General features: G+C 39.1%; 1 protein-coding gene across 2 annotated transcripts in view; it reads left to right on the top strand.

Annotated features, from left to right (window-relative positions):
• Positions 1 to 18,249, top strand: part of RTN1 (reticulon 1) — a 280,944-nt gene that overhangs the window by 242,104 nt on the left and 20,591 nt on the right. Inside the window, exon 1 of one of the 2 annotated variants that reach the window (XM_015143802.3) lies at positions 4,082 to 4,263. The exons of the other annotated variant lie outside the window; for it this stretch is intronic. Coding sequence (XP_014999288.1) covers positions 4,203 to 4,263 — 61 coding nt within the window. The 5' untranslated portion in view covers positions 4,082 to 4,202. Of the gene's footprint in view, positions 1 to 4,081; positions 4,264 to 18,249 lie in introns of those variants that run through there. 2 annotated transcript variants of the gene reach the window in all.

Raw genomic sequence — 18,249 nt, 5'->3', positions numbered from 1 at the left:
CCACTCTCTGTTTTCTGTACCCACTCTTTCCTGCTCATAGGTCTGTTAGTTGATTGCATTTATCTATTTATGTGTAAAATTTTCCCCCTCTAGACTCAAGTTCCCAGTGGGCAGCTCCCTTTGTATTTATGGAGACAGGTCCTTAGTATGGGCTCTGTAAATATTTGTAGATCAAATGAATAAATGAATCACAAAACGAGGGTAAACACTAACTCATAGGGATCTTGTAACAACTAAATATATACCACATGAAGAAGCACCTGGCAAATAATATGTGCTAATCTATTGTTTGAATCTCCATATTCATGCATTATTCTGCTACAGCGGGTTATGTACCAAACTGGTTGCCTTTTAAAATTTCCTTATTCCATATGGCATAGAGTTCTCAGTGTTCTTTGATCATAATGAAGTATATTTTTGGTTCTGTGCCTTTTATTCCAATTGCTATATTTCTCAGCACAAGAAAAAACTGAAGATGCTTATATAGTTTACCAGTTATTACATTCTGTCATGGAAACGCAGTGCATCTGTGAATGTTCTTCTCCCATATATCTTAATGGCATCTCCTGCTCCTTTAGGTGTCTGCTCCAGGCCTTTGCTGACCCTCCTTACAAAATAGCAAATTTCCACCTCACCTCCACTCTGTCCTCTTTTATGTGCTTTATTTTTCCCATATACTTGTCCATAAATGAATATTACATATTTACCTTTTTGGTTATTATTTGCCCACACATACACACCAGCATATAAAGTAGGAACTTTGCTTTATGCCTAGAACAGTGTCCAGTACACAGCAGGTACTCAATAAATATTTGTTGAATAAATGTATCAATGCAGATGCCACTCTTTCCCATCAGTAAAATTCTAGTGCCAGAGGAGACAGACACAGTAAAACCCCTCTGGGAATGCTAGCCTTCAATGTTCATCTTGACCTGGGATAAGATTACAAAACTTGACTATTTTGCTTTTCCTGAGAACAGACTGCCTAATGCATGATTTCATCCTGAAAAATAAAGAAATCACTTCCTCTCCTGGCAAGCACCTTAACCAAGTTCTAAGCTGGCTGCAGATAAAGCCCGTCTGTTCTCTACTGGTTTAAAGATAGTGGCAGTTCCTGCCTGCTTTTAGCAAGCTTTATTTTGCTTTCTGTTTTCTTTCACCACTTAAGGAAAATTTACATATCTTTTCTACCCATTTTATCATTTTGATCTTGGCAAGAGCTTTCAATTAATACTGTGTGAACAGTTGTGCAAAGAAAGCACCCACTTACAATGATTATGGGAAATAAATTCTTATTATTTCATAATGACAAACACCTAAAGCTTCCAGTTATTTGTGTTGTAATTTTGAGAGGTCCAGAGATGACAAATGACTTGCTGAAGGCCATGTAGCTAACTTTTACAATACAGGTGATTCCTAGTTTTCCATGAATAAGTTCATTTATGTTTCTCTTACCACTTACACATTAACCTAAAGCCTGCCAATTCTTACTTCACTACTGTGAATCTGTCTGTGAAATAGCCATCTTACTTCCTCAACCTTCAACTATCAAACTGTTAGAGTGGGTTTTTTGTGTGCCATCCAACATCTCTCTCCACACTTAGCGTAAATGAAAATAATGTGGTCTTTCAGCTAAGCTGACATTCCAAGGACAGGGTCTCACTGTGTCACCCAGGCTGGAGTGCAGTGGTGCGATCACAACTCACTGTAGCCTCGACCTCCCTGGGTTCAGGTGATCCTCCCACTTCAGCCTCCCGAGTAGCTATGATTACAGGTGCATGCCACCATGCCTGGATAATTTTTTTTTTTTTTTTTTTAGAGATGGGGTTTCACCATGTTGTCCGGGCTGGTCTTGAGCTCCTGGGCTCAAGCAATCCACTCACCTCGGCCTCCCAAAATGCTAGGATTACAGGAGTGAACCACTGCGCCTGGCCCCAAGGTCAACTTTATGGTCAATGTAAAATGCCTGGCCCAGGAAGTCTGACCTAATGTATCCTCCACTTTAAAGAGAGTTTGCTTCTCCCTGTTCCTTATTGGGAACATTGTGTATTCGCCATACACATTATACAGACTGTCAGATTGGCAGTACACACAGTTTCTCGTAATGTAGTGGACACAATACTCGTCACTAAAGGTACCTGCTGGCACCTTCTGGACTTAGGGGGGATAACTGGGGCTATCATTGGACTGGCAGTGCCTCCTAGTGGCCACAGCTCTAAAGATCTCCCTCCAACTGAAAAGCAGCCAGGGCAGCAAGAGCTCACCAGGCAACCCCTACCCTACCCTCTCCTTTCTTCTTAGTCCTGTCCCCATATCATGCAGTGAGAATTCGGTGCTGATCAGGCTGTCATCATATATACCAGTCTTTTCAGTATTTGACAGAATTCCCAAAAATGACGTGGCAATGAAAACAATTGGGAGGAGGGAGGAAAGGTAGGGAATATAAATAGAAAAAAAAAAAATCACGGAAATATCCTTAGAGTAGGTCATTGTGAAAAGTGCTTTGTAATAATGTGGTCATTGTTGTTCCTTCCCATCAACCCTGTGGGAGCTCTGACACCCGTTAAGCTTCATTCGGTTTCTCCACAAGCTTGTATCCTGAAAAGAATACACACGATCCCAAAGATCGTATTTTAAAGTGTATATGCTTCATTAAAATGAAAGATGATAAGTCATGTCTACAAGCATAACCTTGAGATTACTGTCCTTAGGCCCTTGCTGGTGTGGGGTATGCAAATGTACATTTTGATCTGGGAAAGAACACCTCTGGGAACTGTAAAGGTATCGGGAGGGCTCCACTTCTCTAGGAAAAAGACCCTGTAATGGATAAGGCCGTGCCACAACAAGATGAAGTGGAAAGTTTGTTCCTGCTCCCTCGGAACTCTTCCTTCTGTATGCTCCCGTGATTTCCAAGGCATCCTCTGTCCTCATGCAGTGTCTTGCCTCCTCTAGGCACCTCTTCCAACACTACCTTCTTTTCCAGACAATGCCCACATTCCAGTCCTTTCTCTGTCCTATTTCTATCTTTTCTTCATCAAAATACTTTTATCCCATCCATTCTCTCAGGGTCTTGATGAATGTTCCGATAAAGTAGTTTATGGTAAGATTTTAAAGTAGGTCACCACCCATTGTTCTGTTCCTTCCTTAGACATTTGCATTTTAACTGGGGACTCCTGACATCTTTGACTACCTGGGCTTGGAAACCAAAGCCTTATCTCCCAAATACACATCACCCACCTCCATTGCCCCCCAGTGGTCAATCCTAAAGATGACACTGTTGAGACAATGCCCTTTGCTTCCTTGAGTTCTGTCTGAACATCCCCACAACTGATACCCTTGGATTGTCACTGCATTAATCAATGACTCCACGTCCCAGAGTCCAAGGGCTTTGGTCTGGGGTCTACAGGCACCGCATTCTGGCATGGATTCCCTCAACCCACAAACAGAGAGGGGTAACCCAAGAAATACACAAGCCCTCTGGGACAGAGCAGTAGGATTTCCCTCCAATGATTGTTTCTTGCCAACAAAGGTTTTGGATATCTGTGGAGTATTCCAAAAGAAGGAGAGAATCTGGCAATTCTTCGTAAGATTCTAGGCAATTAAAATTCATTGAGTCCAGATTTTTAAGAGTTAGGTAAGGGAGAAGTGAAAGGTAAACGGTGGCGACAATTGGGGAACATTATGCTGCAAGCCTGACATTTATGATGCCGTTGACTTGGTCTTGTCCAGCAGGTTTCTTGGGTTTCTCAGAAATTTCTAGAATATGCACCTCGCATATTCTGGGAGTCAAGAACTCCCGGGAACAGCCCAAGTCCCCCTCCTCTCACCCCCACCCTCAGCCTTTTTTCCCCTCCTCCCAAACCTCCCACCCCCTGTCCGCGTCAGCGCCTTCCCGGCCAGAACCGCTTTACCCGTCTCCAGGGTAGCACCCTTGGGCAGCCCAGCCAACGCTGTCGCGTCGAGCGGCGCCCGCATCCCCATGCGCGCAGGCGGCTCCGGAGCCGCGCAGCGCTGATTCGCTGCCGGCCGCGCAGACTGCGGCGGCAGCGACGCTCCCGCCCCTCGCCGCGCGCCTCCTGGTGCAGCCTCAATCTCTCCGCATCCGCGCGGCCACGGCGAGCCCAGCCGCAGCAGTCGGGCACCAGTGAGTGCACACTCGGCGCCCGCAAGGAGAGACACGGCGAGCCCCCAAAGCCCGCACGATGCAGGCCACTGCCGATTCCACCAAGATGGACTGTGTGTGGAGCAACTGGAAAAGTCAGGGTATTCTCTTTATTTCAGTAGTGCATGCCTGAGGCGCACGGGAAACCCGGGACCCGGACTCATCCATTGTGCATCATTTCACCTGTGGGACCGGTGCATGCTTTATACCCCGGAGCTTTCTGTTGGGGGATAGTAAACCTGTTATTTCAAGAATCAAAATGGATGGTGCTTGTTGTTTTTTTCTTTTCTTTTTTCTTTAACCCCACCCCCACCCCTTTGTTTTCTTATTGTAATGCTGGTATTTTAAATAATGCATCAGTCGCCTCCTCTGGGAGTTCTTTTGGGATCTGTGGATCATTCAGTACTTGTTTAATGTTTCCTCATCGCCGGAGTTAAAGTGCTTTCTTATTGTTTCATGCATCCCAGTGAATTTATTTCTGCCCTAAGGTTGAAATCTCCTGGCAGAACCATTAACTGAGAGGGCTGGAGTGCATCCTTTTAAGAGGGACACACCCATTTCAGGGTTATTATTTGTGATCACACAAAGGAGAGTAGAGATGCAGACTAGCTCTCGAAATCCTGAAAATATGATGGCGTAGCCACATATTAGGATGGTTCACTTTGAAATATTTGGGGTTTTTTTTCTGTCATTGGAGTAACCTGTGACTACTATTTATTAATAATAGGTATCTGTGAAATAAATGGAGGGAAAGAACGAAACAGTGCCGTGGCCCTTGGTATAACAGATTTATTTTGGAATAGTCCATATTAGCACTGGGTGTGGCTACCCTCCAGCCTCGTTTGGATTGCTTTTCAGCCATTTTTATTCAGCCTCACACTTCACACATCCATCTCTCCTTTGTTACATTAAAATTCACCTTGCTCAGTTACAGAGTATGAGGAGAAAGATAATTTGCAAGAATGAATTGTGTGTAGGAACTTGGGTGTTTGTCGGAGGTAGTGTGTCTTTTCATATTTAACAAAGATGGTTCTGAAGAAGGCGCGTTTAATTTAACCTGCAGGGTTTTGCAGCATCCCTCAGGAGACCAAGAATACTCTGGAGCAGCAGCTGATTCTGTAAAAACCTGGCATCTTCCCCTTGTAATTTTATATCACAGGAAGGATAGGGCGTCCTTTCCTCTTTAATGCCTCTGTGGGGTTTTGCTTCGGTATATATTTTAAGAAAAAGTAAACATAAATCTCAGAATTAAAAGCCTACTTACCTTCCCTCTTGTTTGTTGGATTGGGTGGCAATGACATAAAATCCAATCGTCTACTTCAAATTATATGAGTGCTGGAAATACAGTTGTCAAAAGTAAATCGATGGAGCTGATAAATTTAAAAGCCAGTAAATAAGAAATATATGGCAATTGAGGCTCAATGTTTTGAAGAATGATGACAATTACATGGAAGAGCATATGTTCAATATAGAAGGCAGCTGTGAAAATATTTTGTAACATTTTATTCTTGTTCTGTGTTTAGACCCATCCAGTTTATTTGATATACACACCTGACAAACAATTATAGCTTGATGTAATATCAAATGTAGTTGGACATAAACACTGGTTTTTAGACTAAGATTATGAGTTTCTAGTATTTTTAACAAAAGTAGATATTCAAAGACAGCAGGTTTTCTGTTCTATTTGTATAAGATATTCACAAAATCTTCTGAATTAAATATCTTAATCTATTTCATCACAATCTTATGCTTTTTGACTTGGTTGCCTCAGTTTATGTCTCCGAGGTTTAAAAAATCACATGGACTTTTATCATTAAAATTAACACAAAATGTCATCGTTTCGCCATTGAAGACGAAATAATTTTTCATTTCTGAGATAGGGCTACTTGTGAAGATTAATTGAAGATCATTGAGAATCTGTTATACTCAACGACCTGTGGTAGTCTTCAGTACCACTGATTTCCTTTTGTCAGATGGAACAAATCCATTATCTTGAAAATTGACTAATAAGTAACTGGATGGGAGGACTTATGAGCACAAAAGAGAAATTGTAAGGAGTGAATTATTCCTTTTTTTTCTCCTCACTGTGAGAATTTTTAACCTTAACAGAATCTACATTGAGGTGGTGGTGGTGGTGTTGTTGTTGTGTAGCATTTTTAGTGTATCCTCTTCCCTTTAATTCCCTTATTATCAAAAACAGTTGTTCTTAACCCTGTCTGCCTGTTAGAATCACCTGGGAAGCTTTAAAAACCACAAAGGATGCCTGGGCCCCACCCCTTGCGATTCTGATTCAATTGAGCTGAGTATCCGTATTTTTTAAAAAGCTCCTTAGGTAAGTTTAATATGCAACCACAGTTGAAGTCACTGGAATATTATTATTATTTTGTAGAGACATTGTCTCGCTATGTTGCCCAGGCTGGTATCAAACTCCTGGCCTCAGGCAATCCTCCTGCCTCAGCCTCCCAAAGTGTTGGGATTACAGGCTTGAGTCACCATGCCCAGCCTGGTGTGTAATAATTCTTAGTGAGCCAAACCCATAGACCAGCAGAGGTCCAGGATACCAAAAAAAAAAAAAAAAAAAAAAAAAAAAAAAAAGCGTGTGATCTAGAAGCAGCTGTGAATGCAGTGGAAAAAAGTCAGTGCAGCATTGTTGATGATGTCCTCCAGAAGGATTAGGAGGACAAGTTTTACTTGGAAAGGAAGTAAGCGAGCTTTCGGTTTTCTTCGTATTATTAAATACTACATGGAGAAATTGCAGCAGATTGAATATTTCATGAAGACTCCACTGAAACTAATTTTAGTGTTCTATAAACACTGTAGTGCACATGCAAGAGGAACCTTATCAACATATATAATTTCAGCTACAGAAAAGAATGTTTAAAGAAAGGGAGGCTAAAGTCCTCCTTATATATACCAAATCACACCAATTCTGCTTCCAATTTTAAAAAGTTATACTACCACCAAGTATTGGTTAATAATCAAAGCACATTCTACTCAGTGAAAACAAAATGAGAATTAAATGACAACCTAATAAAACACCTGTATAGATAATAATCTTACAGATCAGTACCATCCTACTATTTACAGGACTCTTTTACAGAGTGGTTTGTTTGAATTACTGCATTTAGTCCCCACAAAACCTGTGCGGTGTAAGTTTTATTATTGTCCTCATTTGGAAGGGATGCCTGAGGCTTTGGTAAGGGCACACAGATAGTAATGCCAGAGGCTGGCTGCAAGCCTGCACTGTCTCCAGAGACCCTCACTTCCCACTGCTCCACCTTCTGCCTCTGAGGTTGATGGCTTTTTCCTCAATGATTTTTCTAAAGGTTTAAATTATCTATGTAATGGTGATTCTATGGGCTTAATAACCCCTTCACATTTACAAGTCTTCATTTTGCACATGTCTTCTCATTTGAGCTTTTCAGTTTACTCTTGAACATGATGAGGCTCTGAAGTTAACTGACTTGCCCAAGGCTTTTTGGTAGCAAATTGTGTAGTAAAAGGTGATTGTCTTGGCTTCAAATCCATAACTCCTCCCATCTCAGCACTCACTGCCTATCTTACTAACGCTAAGTCAGAGAAAATGAACTCTCATCTACCTCATCTGAGATATTTTCACAGACATTCTAATCTTTACAAATACAGCAAAATTTAGCAGGAAGGCTGTGATCTTGACCAATTTATACCATGGTTGTCACTGTCATCACCACCATCATCAATTCATCATTCTAAATTCTCTGTAAATATTAGCTATGTGCCAGTTGCTATCCTAAGCTCTTGTTACATACTTGCTTTAATTAAGCCTCCGTGAGACTTTTTTTGTTACTCTCATGTTATAAAGGAGGTAACTAAGGGATTTAAGAATGAGAGGGGCAGCAGTTTGCCCCAGGATGTAACTGGGTTCTGAACACAGTACATTCTGATCGTGAAGCCTATACTTTTAACACTTCTACTATACTACCCAAATCCAAATGATGTTATACTAGTGGAACAAAATTTGGTAAGAACCATGCATTCACAGGATTCTGTTTGTTCTCTAAAGATCATTTTTTCTCCCCAGACCTCACTGTACTGAACAAATTCACCTGATACGATGCTTAGTCGTATATGGTGGATTGATACATGTGTGCCTGGGACTAAAGGTCACCTCCCATTTTACTCTGTGGGGCAGCATTTTGTAGTTACAGATTGCCAGAATGTAAGTTATTGATGAAAGATGAAACAGTTTCCGGAGAGCATAACCTAAAGGCAATCATTTTTTTACAAAATATTTTGAAACTTTTATGCTGGTCTACAGTGCTCATGGAAACACTTCAGGATAATCTATTTGAAAGGAGCTAGTCTGAAATGTTAAAGAGCTAAGCATTCCAGAACACACAGAGGAAATAATCTGTTTTAGCTACAGTAAATGAAAAAAAAATGCATGCCTTTGGGAATAGTATTTGGGAAAGACATTTTACACATACACATAAAGGCAGACTAATATCACCTTTTATCAAAATCAGCATTTTAGACCCATTATTATTAAAATATTGCACAAATATTACAATGTAAGTATTAACATTTGCAAACTGCCTGGCTCTGAAGATTCTTATGGGATCCAATGGGAAAACTGCCTTAGCTGGGGAGATGGGGATTTTTTTCCCCCTTAGTGAAACCAAACTCTTATTATGCAGATAATATCCCAAATGTAGGTAATCAATCACTCCATTGAAAAATAAAATTCTTTTTCAAAATGTATTAACATTTTCAAGAGAAACTTTTTAAGGAAATATTTCGAGCTCTGGGAGGGGAATAATGGCTTTATTTTTTTCTAAAAATGAGGAAGGCACATTGTGAACATTTTCATTTGTACAAAGAGAGGTTCAAATAAAGCCATTAATTACCCAAAATCCTACCACTCAGAGTTAATCATTGTTAAGATTTGCTGAATATTATCTAGATATTGCATAAAAATGAAACTAAAGGGCTAGGTAGGCAACAAAAACAGTGTTTATAAAATAAGATTGAATATATTACAAAAAGTATTTAAAATAATTTAATAGAAGAAGTGGACATGAAATTGAAAGAATTGTGAAACTTCAGATACATGTTTCTTTATTATATGAGCTTTTCCTTCCTGGAAATTGAGAAAAAGACTATGATAAACATCAAAAGGTTTGAATCATTTTTAGTTACATGTTGCAGTTTTAGACCTACAGATGGACGCTCTGCAGTGTCCAACATTTTTTTCAAAGATGCATTATGGGTTAGAAAGGTTGACAAAAATGCTGATCTAAATTTACATCTTCAACTCTATTATTTTTCTCAGATTTCTGTGAATACTTCTTTCATTAAAAAACAATAATCCTACTGTTCCACGATAAAAGTATTATGATTACTATATATCAATAGGGATTATGGATAAAATCTTCCATTATAGTTACCAGGCCCTTCCTTCTTCATCATTTTTAAAAAGTCTGTCTTTCCCTCCTTCTCTCCCTGCCTTATATTTGAAATCATAATCTGTACACAATTATTTCTCATCTTTAGACCAGTTAATATGTTCTGGAACAGAATGTGAAGAAATTGATATATTTTAAATTACCTTATAATAGAATTAAATTCTAAAATCCACTGAATCCAACAAAACCAGATCTATTATGAGTTAGGCCTTGAGTGGTTAGCTTTCAGAATAGCACTTTTTAAAATAATTAAATGTTTGTCACAGGCAAATTTCCCATCCTCCTCTTAAGTTGTGTGCATGTTTGCACCTATGTACTGTTGATACACTGTCACCTTTCAAGTTCTTATGAAAATACAGTCCAGGCACAGTTGGCTCACGCCTGTAATCCTAGCACTTTGGGAGGCCGAGGTAGGTGGACCATCTGAGGTCAGGAGTTCGAGACCAGTGTGGGCAACATGGTGAAACTTCATTTCTACTAAAAATACAAAAGTTAGTCAGGCATGGTGACACACGCCTGTAGTCCTAGCTACTCGGGAAGCTGAGGCAGGAGAATTGCTTGAACCCAGGGGGCAGAGGTTGCAGTGAGCTGAGATCACGCCATTGCACTCCAGCCTGGGCAACAGAGCAAGACTCCGTCTCAAAAAAAAAAAAAAAAAAAAAAAGACACACAGCCATTCAAAGAAATATGGCTGCCTTATAATTAAGTTCATAATTTGAAAGCTAGGAATTTGATATTAATGATTCTTTAAAAGCCATCTTCTGCCTAGGTGACAGTTAATAATTCTAACTACTTTAAAATCTTGATAATTAAAATTATATTCCAAACTTACAGCATATATTTCAAATTAGAAGATTGTTAGGAGTTTTAAAACTTAAAAGTATAGTATTCTATTTTTCCAAAATATGTTTCAGCTGTGTCTTTAAGTTCAAGCCAAGCAAAGTTATTTTATTGTTTCATGAAATAAAATTCTAAATTCTTCCTTATTTTATATGTTGCCAAAGGAAAAAGCATAATTTCAGCATTACTCTTGAGCTCTTTGATAAAGCTGGTGTTAATGTTGAACAAATGAAACTCACAACTACAAGTTTTAATTTTTAGAATGTATCACAGTTCTACCCATTTTACAAAGAAAATGCTTTAAATATGGTCATATTTTATCTCCTTTCTTCAGAAATAGTTCACCAAACTGCAGATTGGCAAATTTCAAATTTGGTAATAATTGGCATCAAGAAGAACGTGATATTTTATTGAATGGAACAGAGGTACAATGAGAAATCAATCCTTTTGTCTTTTTAGTTGAAGAAATATTTTTGCTGTTATCATCTTGGCCCAAATTTTAAATGTATTCATTTTTTTAAAAAGGAACCAACAGCTGTCTATCTCGTGGTCCTTTTCTTTTCCACTACAATGATGGGTTTTAAGAAGGGGTGACATGATCTTAAGATTTTGTGGTTAATTATGGTTGATGACCAACAGACCAAATGAACAATTTGTATTTTGAGGAGGTCAAAAAGCTTAAAGAAAGAAAAAGTACATGAAGATAGTCATTCTTGAGTATCTCAAAATTCTTTCTTCATGCCTCAACTATCACATTCCCAAAGCCTGTCTTTTCCTCCCTGTGACCATCTCTTCCTTTGATCCCGGTTATCCTGTGAAGATCCCTCCAAGTGAGCCTTGGCTTTGCAAGAGGTCTAGGAGGAGGAGGAGCTTACCCAACTGTCTGAAATACTCAGGCCCTGCTGTTTCACTTCCTGGGCAGGCCTGTCCCACCATGGTCACCAAGGGTTTACACATCATTATGTTAACCTGAGAGCTTGGAAAGAATGGGAATGTTCTAGTCCTGGTGGTTAGACCTAACAAACAGGAATCATATTCATTTCTAACCAAGGAAAATGTTAAGCCCTCCATAAGGATAAAGTAGTTTTTGCCTTCAGTCCAGCCCGAGAAGGAGCCATTCAGGAATAGTGTAATTCCTTTTGTCTCTCATGGAAGAAAAGCAGCAGAGATTGCTGTTGGCTGTGGCTTTGACACTCAAATCCTTCATTTTCCTTTGTTCCACCAAAGCTCATTTAAAGTGGTGGATTAAATGCTATGCTCTTTTACTATCTATAGCAAGCACCAGGCTTAATGTGTCTTTCCTTTCAAAACATCCACAGAATTATTTAAGAGTCTAGAAATAGTGTTGGCATTTTACTCTTGACAGTCACATAGGTTGTAGTTAGGAGGTGTGAGGGAAGGGCCTGGAAAATGAAATCATAGGTGTCTTACTAGCAAAAGTCCCTGCCAGCAGTTTTCCCTCTGGGTTCAGGGCTCCTAGATTACCATGTGAACCTTCAACTGATGTGGGATCCTATCTTGGTAAATGAAACTCATGAGTAGAAGATGTCATCTTTGAAGGTCTCTGTGTTAAAGCATTTTATTACATCTACTTCTGTTTTCTTTCTCCAGTTTAATGTCAAACGAGGGAAGATTAAAGTAGGAAAAATTACTTCTATTTTTTCTTGTTAACATTTTGTGGTGATATTTTGTTTCCTTCATGAAGATCAGTCAGAAAAAATCACTGCTTTGGACCCTGGGTTGGAAACAACTGAGGTTTGTCTAGCCTTCTTACTCTGTCCACAAAGTAGTCAATTATTGTAGTTAAATCATTGGAAGCTTGCTAAAAAGTAAATAAATTTCAACAGCATGTCATTTTTCAACAGTCCTTTTGTTGAAATGCTGATATTATTAATGAACAGGAACCTCTCATTTTCTCACTTGGCATTTATTTATTTATTTAGAGATGGACTGTTGCTCCATCGCCCAGGCTGGAGTGCAGTGGCTTGATCTCGGCCCACCACAACCTCTACCTCCCGGGTTCAAGTGAATCTCCTGCCTCAGCCTCTCAAGTAGCTGGGATCACAGGCATGTGCCACCATGCCCAGCTGAGATAGATAGATATATATATATATATATTTTTTTTTTTTTTTTTTAGTAGAGGCAGGGTTTCACCATGTTGGCCAAGGTGGTCTCAAACTCTTGACCTCAGGTGATCCGCCCACCTCAGCCCCCCAGTGTGCTGGGGTTACAGGTGTGAGCCACTGGGCCTGGCCTCACTTGACCTTTGAAAAAGTAACATTAACTTGTCACATAGCAAGTGGTGTAGTGCTGCCTGAAATATTTTCTGGACCAAAATGGAATAAAATTACACAGTTAAGACTATGGTACCATAATGCAGATAATTATGCACAATTGATTGCCATTTTATATTATCCACTTATATCACATTTTTTGCCTTATAAATAAAATATAAATAGCTGCACTACTTGTCTTTTCAGTTCATACATTTTTAATAAACTTTCTGAATACTGTAGCCACTATTGGGTCATTTGAATGCATTTAAAATATTTTTACCAAAACAAAAATTTGGACTATGGCAAAGGAGTTTCTAGAAATTTGACATAGGATTTAATTTCCACTTAGCTGTTAATTCAAACCTTGGATCACTTCTGTTATTCTTCTTTTGTTATTGATTGGATTCTAGAAATAAAGGGATCACTGGTTTCAACATTTGATGTTAGAATTCTTCAAATCTGCCACTTCACTTTTGGCCAAATTTATTCTAAGACAGTCCCAGGCAGGCTGCAGTGTGTGTGCTCATAGCTGTGGTTTGCGGACCATGATGATCACCAAGCCCAGTTCATTTCTCAGATTGACAGGACATACTGATCTCTCTTTTCAAAGGCAATGTGTTTCTCCTCAGTTTTTAGCAAAGTAGCTTTAATTTTTACAACTGGCAGAGCAATATAGTAATATGCCTGTCCTAGTAAGTATTCTTAGTTAATGTATACTCAAATGTTGAAACTCTTGCCTGGCTTTTCTGCATTAGGAGGATATTAAAAAGAGAAAAGCTGATCGTACTTTGTTATAACAGAAGACCATCGGGGGTAATTCGTTTCAGTAACAGAGTTATATTTTTCTTACTTGGGTTCTAAGGAAACTTTATTCAAATACCTACTTTTCTGGATTGGGTACTATAAAGCTTCCTACACAAGTTGATATCACTCTAAGCAAAATTAAAATGTGAAAAATCGGCATTTACACAGCAGATTTGGAATGCAGAAATTCTCTACTCTGATCCCATCACCTCCTACCCTTCCCGCTGAATCATCAGAACTTCAGGCCATTTCCTGGCACTCTGACCACACACGGCCATTGCCACTCTCCCAGTCTATCAGTCACCAGCCATCTAGACTGTCCGTCATTTCCAGCCTGAACCCTAGGGTTGTTCGTTTCATTTCTGTCCTCCTGGACCTTAGAGTCCTCTGATCATGCTCCTTGTGCCTCTTCACAGCCCTGGACCAGCCCCACCACCCATTGATCAGAACATTCAGCACCTAATTCTACTGAATGGATCCCCAAGAAACCCTTGACTTTAACCAAGGCCTCTTCACTTTTTGGCAGTCCATTTATTCATTCGTTTTTGAAGCCTTATTGCATTTTTCTAAACCAGCACTATTTAATAGGAATATAAGCCACAAATATAAATATTCTAATAGCCACATTAAAAAGAAGAAACAGGTAAAATTCATTTTGATTATATATTGTATTAATAGATCAAAAGTATTAGCCTTTCAACATACCAATACAAAAAGCATTAATGAGATATTTTACATCCTTTTTTGTACTAAGTCTAAGATCCAGTATGTAGTTGACACTACAGAACATCTCATTTGGGACTAGCCCCGTTTCACACACCCAGTAGCCTTATGTGACTCATTGCTACTGTACTGGACAATGCAGGCCTTGACTTTTCGTACCCTCTTCAAGTCCCACCATTAATCTCCTTAGTCTCAGGAACCTCATGACTCATTTTCCAGGGAAAATTCAAGTTAATTTCCCTCACTATATTATTTTACCACTTGAGGTTATTTCTGTTCCACCTCAACACATATCTGTGGCCACACCTATAACTTCCCAAAATGTCCTTCCGTCTTTACCTCTTTTCTTCTTCCTCCTTTGAAAACAACTGTGATTAATCCCATTTTTTCCTTCCTTCGTGGAGACTTTGCTTCAGCAAATCTGTTTTCCAAAATCTTCACCCCTCCCTTCCCACTAACATTCCTGGGTTTTGCTCCACCTAAAGGTTTACTTGTTGCTACTACTCCCCAAACTACCATCTTCTTTATTACTTTGAACTTCCCCCCACCCAGCCCCTTACAATAAGGCTTCCATCCCCACTACTCCTAACACTGCCCCCTGCAAAGTTATGAATGACCTTCCTTTAAGTCTCTAAATCCAGTGGTCTTTTCTACATTTCCATTTCCTTATTATGTCTACAGCATTCCACACTGTAGCTTACTTACCCGTTTCTTCTGGGAAATGTCCTTCTCCTTAGCTGCCATAACCTACACTATTGTGGTGTCCTTTCTAACAGGTGGACCTCTCTTTTCTATGGACCCACTTATTCCTTTGGTTTCATCCTAGACTGCATCCCTTAGCCTTCACTCCATTGGAGATTTCCTCCACTCTCATGGCTGCAGTCATATCCACGTAGAATACACCCAAAAGTAAATATTCAGCCTCCTGTACTAAATTTTAGCCCTGCATTTCCAATGGCCTACTGTACATATTCATCTGAATATCATTGGATATATGATATTAAGGACCATGTTAACTCAGGGCTACTGTGACAGAGTCTAAAGAGCAAATCATTTAACTTCTAAGCATTTAAAACAATTAGTAGTGTGTGCAGTTGTCAGCCTCATTTCATCTCTGATCTCATCTCTGCCCCAGGCTGTGTCAGAATGCCCTGCTTAGATGTCATCATGTCAGAATCCGGAGATTTAAAGACAAGTGTCAGTTTTTCCCCAAACCAGTTCACCCTCAGATTTCCTGTTTTTGGCAGTGATACTAATTACTCAATCACCCAGCTTTGAAATGTTGTTTTCACCCTTGATTAGCTCTTCCTCGTTTCTCCCACAGTTAGTCACCATTCTTGTCAACTAATCCTTTGTAATATTTCCTTTTATCCACCCCATCTCCTTAACAAATTGTCTGCCACACTCACATTCCACCCCACATCCTCTTTCTACGTCGATTCTAGTACTATCTCTTCCGCAAATTCATCTTTTGCCACCTACAACAGTACAAGATGTGTTGGCATTGAGACAACATTTGTTAAAAGATTGTTCAATCTTCTCAGCTAGACCTAAAGTTCCTTAAAAGCAGGATCCAAATTTTATGATTTCTTCATTCCTATGCTTACTTAGATAATAGGTGATCAATAACTTTTTAATACTGAAATGACTTTTTACCCAAAGAAATTTCTCTTTAAATATCTAGTTCTAAAAGCAGTTTTAAATATAATCAGATTTCCCTAAACTAATTTTACATAACTTTTGGGGACATTTAACATGTAATGTGAGAGAGGCAACTATTTTGTTTTGGAAAAAGCATCAGAATTACGGTTTGATCCTGATTCTCCTATTAACTAGCCAAGATACAAGAGTAACCGCCCAAGGGGTTCACCTTGCCTGCTGCCTAGACAGCTGATTCATCAAGACAGGGGAATTACAATAGAGAAAGAGTAATTCAAATTAGTCTCTCGGAGCATTCAGGGAGCCGAGTTTTTAAGGATAACTTTGTGGGTTGGGGGAAGTCAGTGAGCCAGAAGTGCTGATTGCTCAGGGATGAAATCATAGGGAGTCAAAGCTGTCTTCTTGTGCTCAGTCAGTTCCTGGGTAGGGGCCACAAGATCAGATGAGCCAGTTTATTGATCTAGGTGGGGCCAGCTGATCCATCAAGTGCAGGGTCTACAAAATATCTCAAGCACTGATCTTAGGAGCAGTTTAGGGAGGGTCAGAATCTTGTAGCCTCCAGCTGCATGACTCCTAAACCACAATTTCTCATCTTATGGCTAATGTTAGTCTTACAAAGGCAATCTAGTTCCCAGGCAAGAAGGAGGTCTGCTTTGGGAAAGGGCTGTTACCATCTTGGTTTAAACTATAAACTAAGTTTCTTCCAGAGTTAGTTCAGCCTACACCCAGGAATGAACAAAGACAGCCTGGAGTTTAGAAGCAAGATGGAGTTAGTTAAGTTAGATCTCTTTCGCTGTCTCGGTCATAATTTTGCAAAGGTGGTTTCAATCCTTCCCTTTGGGTTTTATAACACCTTAATCTTAAGGAGTAGGCTGTGAAGATGGGAAAAGGCCATCGACTGCTCTGGCTTCTTCCTGCTGACAGGGGATGAGTGGGAATGGGAGTGAACCCCAAGGTGAGAAGAGTGGAACTGCTTTGCAACTATCTGAGTGTATTCATATAGGCCTGGCTGGGATTTCAAGGCTTGCGTGGCAAAAACAGTACTCTTATTTATAGTTTGACTACAGTGTTTAAGTGAACAGCCTAGTATAAGGTAAATAATGAGTTCTAAGATGAGGAGTACAATTCCCAGTTTTAAAAGCAAAGATTTGAAAGGGTTAGTTTGGGGACTTCTAACCCACAATGAATTTAGAATTTAGTTTAAACTGCAGGAAAAAAACTCAAGAACAGCTAACAACAGTGTATTATAGTTTTTCTTTTGAAGTATAATTTTTCTCTCTCATCACCATTTTTATTAAAAACAAATTATGAGAGAAATGATTTTGTTTATAAATTTTACTCTTACTGTACTTGGCCTGATTATTTGCATAAAGTACAACAAGAGTAATTATTTTTCATGTAGGCTTTTTTAATTGGCTTTGATAGAACTCTGTTCCATGAAGAACTTTAGATAATACTTTTTAAAAGCCAAGCCCAGCAATAGGTTTGTACCCTTTAATACCTATGAGGTGGGAAAAATTCCTCTTCTCTTGAGGTCCCAAGATAACTTGGGGTTCCTGGGCCTGTTATAAAATGACATTCTTTACTTACCACAGGTCAGGAACCTTGTACAGGGACTCTGTGGACAAGGTATGAGACCAGATTCCCCAACGGGCTTTAATTGGCTTTATAAGTCAACTTTGATTCTTTAAAGGAAGCATGCCGTTCCAGTTAAAGCCTTGGTAAAATAACCAGTTTCTCCATTTGTGTCCTGTTAGAAAAGAAAACAGATTCTTATTACACTTATGCAATTAACTATACTTCCATAAATTGATAATATTCACAAATAGTTTCCAAATTTTGGAGAAATTAGGTAGAGAGGAACAAATGTGCTCCAAATTTTGTTTACAGGAGTATATTTTACTCACTTGTTAAAAGTTGCAAATAGCTCAAAAGAAATAGGTTCTCGTGACTCTGAAAACAAAAGGTTTAGCAATGTTTAACACATTAACTTTCCATGAGACCCTTAAACGTTTGTTATTTTCCTCTCTTTCAATAGCACAATTTTTAAAGTTATTTGAGACTACACTTAAGAGTCTTATATCTAATTATAAACTGCCTTTTGAAAAGAATCAAAGCAAGACAAAATGTCTGTGGATGACAAAAGTCTATAGCCACTATTAAAGCTACAATTAACTATGTATTTTGGTTACTTCTGTGGCATACAACAATTTTACATAACAATTATAATTATTAATAATGTACACTAAATTATATCAACATTAGAGAAGTTTCCCATAATTTTGCAACACATACTAATAACATTTAAATAAATAAAGTCCAAAGTAAACCAAGCACCACT

Source organism: Macaca mulatta, chromosome 7 (genome assembly GCF_049350105.2).
Source record: "Macaca mulatta isolate MMU2019108-1 chromosome 7, T2T-MMU8v2.0, whole genome shotgun sequence".
Lineage (NCBI taxonomy): Eukaryota > Metazoa > Chordata > Mammalia > Primates > Cercopithecidae > Macaca > Macaca mulatta.
Note: the sequence above shows the minus strand (reverse complement) of the source record. Positions and strands in the feature narration are given on the sequence as shown.